Consider the following 10998-nt stretch of genomic DNA (forward strand, 5'->3'; position numbering starts at 1 on the left):
AAGGCTCTGTGGGTCTTCTGCTAGTGGCCAGTTGACTACTGAGGGCGACCCTGGGAGCTCGGCCTGGGACTTGGTAGGTTGCACCATGGGAGAACTCAGCAACTATTCTCTTCTTGCGTGGCAAGCTGCGCTTATTTCCCAGGCCTCCAGAATCGTCCAGCAAACCCTGGCCCGCCCAGCATCACCTACTTCTACTTCCTCATGAGTGGGGCTACTGCATTCCCCAGCATGATGGCAAACCGCTTACACCCAGACTTCCCATGCTCTGGCTGGAACAGGACGTGCCATGCTCGGGATGTAGTCTACACACCAACACTTCACTCTCTGCACTGCAGGATGGCAGATGGCACGACCGGCACCCGTGGGCTATGCAATGCTACTGCCGGAGGCAAACAGCGCCAAGCTAGAGCTGAGTGGTTTGCCCAAGCAGGCCATGGATGGCAAACACTGCACCGCCAGACTCCACTACCCTAGGATGGCGCCAGATACACCAATAATAAGAGTACAGTCGGAGTGCAGAATTCCCCAAGCCTTGCGGCGGTTCCCCGGGTCCTGGCCCTTGTTATGACCTGGAGTCAAATAACGGATCCATACAAATGCGTGCAAAGAGCTTGTGTGCCCTCTGCCTCAGCCCCCCGCCCCGTTCTTGCCCTCCCTCTGCCAGGGTTCCTGGAGGCAGGGATCCATGTAGAACTCGTATGTGTTGTGCGGGACCGGCCCAGAATCTCCCAGGCAGCTACCTGCGCTCCGCACATCGTTGCCATGGAGGTGGCCTCGGTGCTGCCCACAACCTGCTGTACCTGCGGCTGGGGCTCCACGTGCCGCTAGTGCCTCGGCCAATCCAGAGTCCTGCGCACGCGCGCCCTCTTCGAGGCCTTTCGACCACGGGAGACGCGCACAGGCCTACCCCCACGCCTTCCCCGCAATCGCCCAGCTCATGCTCTACTCATTCGTCACCATCACTGGATGCCGTGCATTCTTACTACGCGCGTCTCGAGGCCCATTCGGCTCGCGATATCCGCGGCACACACACCCTGGCGTTGTACCCCAACCACAGCCGCCCGGGGCTCGCCGCCCTCTGCCCCATACCTGCTACAGCGTTCTACTTCTCCACGCTGGTGCTCACCACCGGGGCGAAACACGCCCCCGCCCCCGCAGCCCAGAGGATTCCTCTTCATGAGTGGGCCGGTCTTGTCCTGCTGGCCGTCATGGGGCTTCGCCACCATCCTAAGGAGCATGAGCCCCTGTCATCTCTCCAGCATGAGCACGCCGAGGCCGCCTTCTACCCACGACGGCCGAGCGGCTGAAGGGCTACCTGCCGCTGCAGCGCGGTGGGCCGGCGCCTGCGAAGACCCTGTGGCCGTGGCACCAGCACCTGCAGCTCAACAAGAAGGTAACCAACGACAGCAGGTCCTGCAGCACCTGCCGACGGAAGCTGCGGCCTGAGGGTGGCGTGTGAGCTGGGTGGGCACCTGGCCTACGCTGGCGCAAGGCCGCTCTTCCAGACAACTGCAATGCTGGGGGCGCTGCTGGAGGAGCTGGTGCTCAAGCTGCGGGCCCTCAGTCTACAGCCACCGTGCGATGATGGTGGTGCAGTGTAAGGCAGACAGTTCGGGCGGAGAGAGTACTTCGATCCGCGAGGGCAGCTGACCGTGGAGAGGGTGCGACGACTCGCGCACGCGCTGCGTGATGGCGATGGCTTTACTCGGGAATCAGTCCATCATTCAACATCAAGGGTAACGCGGCCAGCTGCCGGCTCTCCCCCCGCACCCTGCCTCCCTCCCGAGGCTCCCTTGTCCCCCGCCCGTTGCTCCCGCCCGCCCCGCAAGCCGCTCCCGCCCCCGCAGCCCCCTGCCCCCCGCTCTCCGCCCACCCCGCCCCAAGCTCCCGCCCCCACAGCCCCCCTGCCCCCGCGCCGCTTGCTTCCCGGCCCACCCCGCAGGCCTGTGGCCCACCCCGCAGCTCCCTGCCCCCACCCCACAGCCCCTGACTTCCCGCGCCGCCACACTCCCTGACACGCCTGCTCTTCCCGCCCCCCCGGCAGGCCTCTGCTCCGCACCTCGCAAGCCCCCTCCCCCGCCCGCCCCGCAGGCCCTGCTCCCCCCCAAGCTCCCCTGGACCTCGCCCGCTGCTCCCCCGCCCCGCAGCCCCTCCCCCCCGCTGCTCCGCCCGCCGCCGCTAGGCCCTGCCCCACCCCGCTAGCCCCCTCCCCTGCAGCCGACTCTCCTCCCTTGCCCGCCCGCAGGCCCTCAACCTGCCCCACAGCCCCCTGCCCCCACGCCGCTGCCTCCCAACCCGGTCCCCGCAGGCCCTGCCCCACCCCACAGCTCCCTGACCCCGCCCACTGCTCCAGTCATCCCACTGGCCCTGCTCAACCCGCGTAATCCCTGCCCCTGCCCCCTGCTCCCTGCCCACCCCGCAGGCCCTGCTCCGGCCCAGCAGGCCCTGCTCCCACTCCACAGCCCCTGACCCCACCCGCTGCTCCTGCTGGGCCCGCTTTCTGCCCCGCAGCCCCCTGCCCCCGCCCCGTTGCTCCCTGCCCGCTGCTCCCGCCTCGCCCCCGCAGCCCCTGCCCCCACCGTTGCTCCCGTCCGCCCCGGCAGGCCTGCTCCCGCCCCACAGCTCCCTGCCCCTGCCCACTGCTTCCAGCTGCCCCGCTAGCTCTGTTCCCGCCCTGCAGCCTCCTGCCCCCACCCGCTGCTCCCGCCCACCCCGCTTCCACCCCACATCTCCCTGACCCCACCCGCTGCTCCTGCCCGCCCCACAGGCCCTGATCCCACCCTGCAGCTCCCTGCCCTCGCCTGCTGCTCCCTCCCACCCTGCAGTCCCCTGCTCCCACCCCACAGCCCTCTGTCCCCATCCGCTGCTCCCACCCACCCCACTGGCCCTGCTCCCGCCCCACAGCTCCCTGCCCCTGCCCACTGCTTCCAGCCACCTCACTGGCCCTGCTCCCACCCCACGGCCCCCTGCCGCTGCCCGCTGTTCCCGCCAGCCCCGCAGGCCCTGCTCCCGCCCCGCTGCTCCCTCCCACCCCGCAGGCCCTGCTTCCGCCCACCCTGCTGGCCCTGCTCCCACCCCACAGCTCTCTGCCCCCGCCTGCTGTTTCCAGCCACCCACCCTGAAGCCCCCTGCTCCGGCCTGCCCAGCAGCTTCCTGCCCTGCGCCCTGCTCCCACCCGCTGCTCCCGCCCCACAGCTCCCTGATCCCACCCGACAGCTCCCTGCTCCCAGCCCCCGCTCCACAGGCCCTGCTCCCAGCCCCCACCCCCCACCTTGCAGCCCCCTGCTCCGGCCTGCCCTGCAGCTCCATGCCTTGCTCCCTGCTTGCGCAGGCCCTGCTCCCGTCCCGCAGCTCTCTGTCCCTGCCTGCCCTGCAGGATCTGCTCCTGCCCATGGCTCCTGCCCGCCCGCCCCCTGCTTCTGTCCTGACTGCAGCCCCCTGCTCCCCACAGCTCTGCCTCTGGCCCCTTGCTCCCACCCATTGTCCCTTCCTGAAGTGTGGGGTGGGCTTCCCCCCAGCTCTGCCACTGCCCTGACCCACAGCCCCCCATTATCCCAGCCTGACCAGCTCTGCCAGTGCCTCTCACTCTTGACCGTGCTGGGCCAATTCAGGATGTTGGGGGCTCCAGGGCCAGGCCTAGCCAGGATGTTGGGGGCTTGCCTGGCTGCACCCCTGGGGAGAGTGGGGGTCTTGGTCCCAGCAGGTCCTGTCTCCCCAGGGAACAAGTCGGGGAACCGGCGCACGGCCAACATCCGGAGCATCGGCTACTCGGACCTGTTCTGCCTCTCCAAGGAGGACCTGCAGGAGGTGCTGGGGGAGTTCCCTAGTGCCAAGGCCGCGCTGGAGGCCAAGGGCCGGGAGATCCTGCTGGGGATGGACAAGCTGGACGTGAACGCCGAGGCGGAGGAGACCGCACGCCAGGAGGAGGCTGAGCGGCGCACGGGGGTCCTGGAGGACGCGCTGGACGCCCTGCAGACCAAGTTCGCCCGCCTGCTGGCCGAGCTGGAGTCCAGCGCCTTCAAGCTGGCCCTGCGCATCGAGCACCTCGAGTGGCAGACGCAGGGCTGGGCTGGCGCCAGCGGGGAGGACCAGGGGGCTGCGCCGGGGCAGTGAGGGAGGAGGGATGACTTGCGGCCCCCGGCGCCCTGTCCCAGCAGAGCCCGGAGAGTCCAAGTGCAGAGCAGGGCCGGGCTGCTGAGGTGGGGGAGCCGGATGTTACAGACGCTCAGCTTCTGCCCACTCTTGGCCCCATGTGGTCTGTGGGGGGAGCCCCCTTCGCTGCGACAGCCCTTCTCGGGGCTCCAGCCCCTCCACCTCCCAGAGCCGCACCTCTCTGAGCCTTAGCACGTCTGTCTCTCGCTGTGGGCCCCCTCAGGGAGTCCCCTCGCTCTGGGCCCCCAGGGCCTCCTCACCCCTGAAGGGGTTGATGCTCCCCCAGCCCTGTTGTCTAGCCTGGAGCGACTCTCAGCCAGCGTAACACAGGAGGGTTTATTGAGCGTTGACCCCAGCACAGGAATCTCTCTGACCCTCAGGTCTGGCCTCCCTCAGCCCAGCACATCCCAGTCCCCCTGCAGCCAGGTGGGCTCTGCCTGCTCCCCCTCTCCAGCCCAAAGCCCCCCTGCTTCCCAGCTGGGCCCCCGATATCCCCGGCCCCAAGCCCCCTCTGTCCATTGGCTTCTCTCTGGGTAAACAAGGTCCTCTGGGTTTCCTCTCCTCTCAGCTCTCCTCTGGCCCCTTTGGCTGGTCAGGTCACTGGGGTCCTCTCCCCGCAGCCCATTGTCCTTCCACTGGCCAGACCCGGCTGTGACTCCTGAGCTGGGTCTCCGGGTCACCAGGGTCTCCATCCTCCAGGCCATCAGCCGGGGTCCCGAGTCCCCTCTCCAGTCCTGTGTCCCAACAAACTCCCTCTCCCTTTCACCTCTGATTAAACCAGTAAAACGTTGGCGCCTGGGACACTGAGTTCTCACCATGCCCATGTGAAAGCAGTGACCAAACACGGACCCCCTGTGACTGATGTGTTCTGCTGGGACCCAACTGAGAGCTGCCATAATCAGGGAGACCAATTGCTCAACAGGGGCAGTCAACGCCAGGCTGGGATTTTTCACTCCTCTAAGGCAAACCAAACCAGACAGACAAAAGGACTATTCGGTTTCTACACCACTGCGCTAACGCAAGTCACACAAGCAATTTCCTTAGACACTCCAGGTCTCCCAGTATCACCACCAGTCCCGCACGTCCTGCGCGGATGGAATGGTTATGAAACACCACAACTCCCATAAAAGAAAAAGTTCTCTCGGATCCCAAAGGACCAAAGCCCAGACCTCAGGTCCATATGTTTATTAGAGAATATTTAAATAAGATGATACCACAGAGTTTGGCTGTCAGTCATTAGTCATCGGGGGCAACACACAGAGTATGTTGGGGACGGCTGTATTTGCGTTATGCCGTTAGCATTATAGTACATTACAGTCTGTAATGTCCCCATATGCGGGGTGTACGCGTTGGGTGGGTCAAAGTATAGTAGCGGAGCAGTGAGGTTACATCGCTCATCTAATGGGTTACACATAGTCACATGATTAGAGCAAGCAGGTGTGGGGAATCATTATTTAGGGACATGGGTTGACCCTTCAGAGGTGGAATCCAGATAACGGTGGGTTCAGGACCAGGGGATGCAGTTTTAGTAGGGGGTTTGTTAAGGGTTTTCCCCCCCCCCGTGTGTGTCGTGGAGCCACACTCGGCCCTCTGGTAACTTGGCGTGGCCGGTGATGGATGTTCGGTGTAGATGTCCCTGGACCACCGGATAGTGTGTCCGAGACCATCAAACGTTACTCATGAGTCGTGCATAGCGACCCCAAGGCCCTAAGTTACACGATTCGTTACAAGGAGCCAGGCGCCCTAGGCGCCCCGAACGATCAGGGCATCGGTGTAAACTCTTGTTAGCCCTTGCCCGCCAATGTGTCGTTTAACGAGGCATATTTTCGAGTTTAAGGTTCGGGTCTCGCGAACGCCGGGGTTCCTGTTCTCGAACTGGGATCGTCACGTCGACAAGGATGATCTTTTCCGTCTCGCGCTCTGTGACGACGATGTCTTATACACATTCATGATCTTACCCACAAATCACACTGTTGCATCTTTAGAATTCTACAATATTTAAAGGGTTATTCGATAAAAGAAAAGATAGAGGTGAGAGCTAGAATTGTTAACTGAATTCAATTAGTGCAGTAAGGCAAAAAGTTCCGTGTGTCAGCTTGTCAGGATACAGTCGATGGATTAAACTGCAGTGTTTAAGTCCAGTCTCTGGAGAAACATTCCCCCGCTGGGGATGGGTTATCAGTCCTTGCTGCAAGCTTCAGATTTAGAAGCAAAGTCCTCTCCAGAGCGTAAGAAGCAGATTTGAAAGACCAAAAAAAATGGAGATGAGGCTTCGCTCTATATTAGACTTTTTCAGGTTGTAAAGGACCACCTTCTTTGTCCCCTACTGTGGAAAGTTACAGCAAAATGGAGTCTGCAGTCTCACATTGGGCAGTTTCTGCGCACACCTATGCTAGTCAACAAAAGGTGGTATCTGCCTCATCTCAACGGGTTAATGTGTAGGTGATGGTCCTATTATGGGCCATCAAGCAGGCTAAGCAGAGCTAACACCAACTTGTCTGGGTGTTTCCCAGAACTGCAGCACCAATTTGAAACACAGACAGTACACAGCCAATATTCATAACTTCAACTACAGAAATGATACAGACACACAGACAGCATAATCCTAACCAGTAACCCGTAACCTGGTCTTAGAAACCTTATCTGACCCCCTTTACATAGGATTTGGTGCCACTACAGGACCTTGGTTGCAACCCATGTTCTATATGATCGCAGTTTATATCAATAATGTCACCCCCCCCCCCGGTTTGTCACACCAGGGAAGGGTTAATGGCGCACAGGCAGCAGCCTGTAGGGCAGTGGGTCTCATCCAGGGGCGCCTGGGGGCTGCGAGCAGGTCTGGCATTTGACTTGCTGAAGTCCAGGGCAGACACCCCAAGTCCCGCCATGCAGGACTGCAGCCCCAGCCCCCACCCCCGGAGCTGAAGCCGCAGCCTGAGTAATGGAGCTTGACGGGGCCCCTGTGGTGTGGGGCCCTAGGCAGCCCAGCTTGCCCCCCAACACCAGCCCAAAACCGGTTGCTGTGGCGTAGGGGCGTACTTACAGCACGGGTAGGGGGGGCGCAGAAGGAAAAAGGTTGAGAACCCTGCTCCAGGGAACAGCCCCCTCTCATCCTCAGCAGCTGGGAGCAGATTCCCCCTGGGACACCCCTCCCCAGGCTAAGCCCATAGCTCCCTTGCAGCCTGACCCCCTGGGGCAATAAGATCGGTTCTGGGATCCAGTTCTGACCAATCTACAGGACTGGTTTAGGGTCATCAGCTTTCTAATGGCACAAAAGCCGACACCCTTGCCCCGACCCTTCCCTGAGGCCCCACCCCTGCTTACTCCATCCCCCTCCCCACAGTCACTCACTTTCACGGGGCTGGAGGAGGTGGGGTTGAGGTACAGGAGGTGAGGGCTCCAGCTGGCTGGGCACATGTCCCGTCCCAGCGCCCAGATGCCCGCAAGGGTGGGGGCTGGGGCCATCCCAGCACCCAGACGCCCACACTGGCAGGGGCGGAGTGGGCTGTCCCGCACATGCACAGCGTGCATAGCCTGGTTGGTACCCAGCAGTAAATCCAGGGGATGGATATCACGGTGTAAGGCTCTTTCTGTGAGAAAAGGCCCCACAGCCCCCTAAAGCCCGGGGCTCGCAGGGAGGGGGCATTGGCCTGCTGCGCTGGATTCCCTGGTGGCCTGGGAGGGCGATGCCATGGGCCTGGCCCAGCAGCTGGCGGTGATACTTCTGGGGTACCACCAGCTGCCTCCTGATTGTAAGCAGGGGAATGGTCCTACTATTGTGGGGAACTTTCCTGGCTTCTACACTACCCCGGTGAAGTGGGCTAGGGAAAGGATCTGAGTCCTCACTCCCACTTCCTTTACCCAGAGGCCTCCCTGCCCTTGAGGACTCCCCTGCCACTCTCCTGTCTGGCAGAGTCCTCGTAACCCCAACAAGCAGGGCCCAAGATTCCTGGAGGGCTCAGCCTCCAACCCTGCTGTGCTCACCCAGGATAGGGGCTAGCGTGTCCCCACTCCGGGATACTCTCTATGCACTGCTCACCTCCATGATCCACTGATCACATCACACAATTTCAAGCAAATACAAGTTGTTTAATTAACAATTCATTTTAAAAAAGAAGAAGGAAAAATGGGAAAGGTTAAAGGAAAACATGTCACTCCGCTCTGTGGCAGGGACCATCACAAACAGTCTCTGTGAACTGCCCTGACATTCCAGAGTCTGTTCCTTGTAGGTCCCAGGCCTCCTGCTCAGGCCCTGGCTGTGCTGCAGGGACTCTGTGGGTTGGACACTTGCTCTGGCGGTGGCCACACACTCTCAGGCTCGGGTGGCAGGACCCTTCTCCCCAGTGTCACCCCCGCTCTGTCAGGGTTATGATCCCCCTCCAAGTCTGGCCTGCAGGGCCTCTTGGCTGAGATGTCTCCTTGTGCTGGGCCCACTGCTCAGGGTCCCCCTTGCTCTCTCCAGCTGCTCACCGCACCCAGCTCCGGACTGCTCCAGTCCCAGCTCCAGCTCCACTCTGCTTCAGCACGGCTGCTGCTGCTGCTCTGCCTTCAGCTCCCTGGGCTGCTTCTCTGGCCTCTCTGGCTCCAGCTCTGCTCCCAGGGCAGGTCTGCTCTGCAGGCTGCTTCTGTGACTCTGCTCTCACCTGCTTCCTGGGCAGCTTGTCTGGCCCCTCTGGCTCTGGTTGCTGCAGCTCCCCTCCCAGGGCAGGTCTGCTCTCTCTGGACTGTGCTCTGGCTTTTGGGGCTGCAGCTCTGCTCTAGCAGCTCAGCTTGGGCCCCTGCTCTCTCCTTAGCTCAGCCCCACTCCATCTGACTCAGACAATTCCAGCTCACATGGAGGACGGGACCCCCCTGGCCTCCTGACTCCTTGATTAGCCTGCCCGCCCTGTCAATCAGGCTGACCTGGAGCATTGGCCTCTTCCACCATGGTCCCGGAGACTGTCAGTCTCAGGCTCCTGGATTTCCCATCGCCCCTCCCTTTTAGTGCTCGGAGCTGAGCAACCAAACACCCCCACTGAATGTAGTAAGGGGATTGTGTGCTCCCCTTACATGACTGCCCCCTTGACCCATTTTTGTCCCCTGGTGGGAGCCATTCTCCGGTACAGGATACCCCTTCTCCCACAGGAACCTTCTTCGCAACCTCCGCCCCATGCGTCTTGTAGGCCGTCACGGAGTTCGACCAGGTCCCTTATCTGATCGCAAGGAGGGATCCTTTCTGCATCCTCAGCCGTCGGAACTCAGTCAGCTGGGGACAGGGATGGGGGCCTGCGTCTTCGCTCCACCGGCTGGGTTGTGAAGCCGCAGCCTCTGCTTGCGCTGTGTCTCTGGCACTTCCCTTCTCACGGGTTAGCGTGTCCCGTGGCCTGTCGCAAGTTACCCTTCCGAGGGCAGGGTGCAGTGCCCTCGCCGGCTCTTGCGCTACAGGTAGGACCAGGCACCTGGGGGTTCATGGCCAGTTCTGCCTCGCTCCCTTCCCCATTAACCCTCCGTGGGTAATGTGGGGTGCGATTCGCGCCACTTCCTTGGGCGCCGTCCTGTACCCCCAGCTGTTCAGCGTTGTACCACGTCGCACGAGGGCCACCTTGCATTGAGGATGCCGCCGCCCCGTCAGGCAAGTAGGAGCGTGTGGCATTCACGCTGATCTTGGAGCTACCAGCCTTCAGGCGCTGGTTCCAGTGTCACGTTCAGCACCCGGTTATCGCCAGTATCCAGTGCCTCTCATCCAGCCACCTGCCAGGGAACAAAGGCAACTCGGCATCCGCAGGGACACCCAGGCCTACGCCTGTAACATGGGAAAACTGTGTTGTCCGGCAGCATCCAGCCCCCTGAGTCAGCTGGTCCTGGACCCTCCTCCCTCCTGCAGCAGTGAGTAAGGCTGCAGCCCCCTGCCTGGCGAGAGGCTGCCCTCATCCGACTGGCGTCTACCCAGTTAACCCTCTGGTGGTTCAGTCTGCCTCAGTCTGTCCCTTGAGCCTGGGTCCAATGTGGCCTCTGTGGCACAGTAATAGCAGCCCATGTCCGTGGGGCGCCTCAAGTCGGGTTGTGACCCTGATGCTGGGTGTTCCCCTTGGGAGGGGTTCTCCATATTCCCCCTTTGAGGCCCCAGATGGACTCTCTCTCTGGCATTCACGCGGGCCTGTTCCTCTTGGACTCCCCTGCCACCCTGACGCGTCTTCACAAACTCATCGGCCAGACGCCTGCAAGTCGCAGGTTCTCTGGCTTTTGTCCCTGCAACCACAGCCTCAGTCAGTAATGGGCCACCGCGTCATCAGTGGCTCCGTGTTACCAGCAGTTTAACGACATCCCCTTCGTTCTGGGCCCCATCTGCCACTTGCGTGGCGTATCCTCCATGTGGACGGCTAGTCGCAGAATATGAACGACCTCAGGGTTTATACTGACTCCGGAACCGTCTCCTGGACATACTCAGGAGTCAGGCCCGGAGAACTCCGCAGCAGCACGGCCTGCTTTGTTGAAAGCAGTTGCGTGCGTTCCTTTTCTCTTCCTGTCCAGCTGCTGGTTACAATGGGGTTTATTCTCACTAAGGCTGTGAGAACCCAGAGGCCTGTCTCGTCAGGATCGGTATCTGGTGCAGCTTGGCAGCCATCTCAAAGGATCCGGAAATGCATCCTAGTGCCTGCCCCGATTCCTTACGCTGGGCCAGGATGCAGTTATCAAAGTCTACCACGCATGCTGCGGCCACCTGACTCACCGCACCCGGGGGCTTGACTGCTCCAGCTTGGCCACTCCAGTTCATGCGCCCTCCGCTCTCTTTCTCACCTGCATTCATTCCCGCCTGTCGTTGTCTCTCCTCATGTTTCTCTCTCTTTGCTCATATCTCTCGCTCTC

The 10998-nt window shown here is 61.6% G+C and overlaps 1 protein-coding gene across 1 annotated transcript in view; it reads left to right on the forward strand.

Annotated features, from left to right (window-relative positions):
* The window catches only part of CNGA4 (cyclic nucleotide gated channel subunit alpha 4), a 14330-nt gene extending 10217 nt beyond the window's left edge, over positions 1-4113 (forward strand). The window contains exon 3 of the mRNA XM_075069141.1: positions 3719-4113. Coding sequence (XP_074925242.1) covers positions 3719-4113 — 395 coding nt within the window. The remainder of the gene's footprint in view (positions 1-3718) is intronic.
* Positions 4114-10998: the final 6885 nt, after the last annotated feature.

Source organism: Chelonoidis abingdonii, chromosome 1, assembly GCF_003597395.2.
Source record: "Chelonoidis abingdonii isolate Lonesome George chromosome 1, CheloAbing_2.0, whole genome shotgun sequence".
Classification (NCBI taxonomy): Eukaryota; Metazoa; Chordata; order Testudines; family Testudinidae; genus Chelonoidis; species Chelonoidis abingdonii.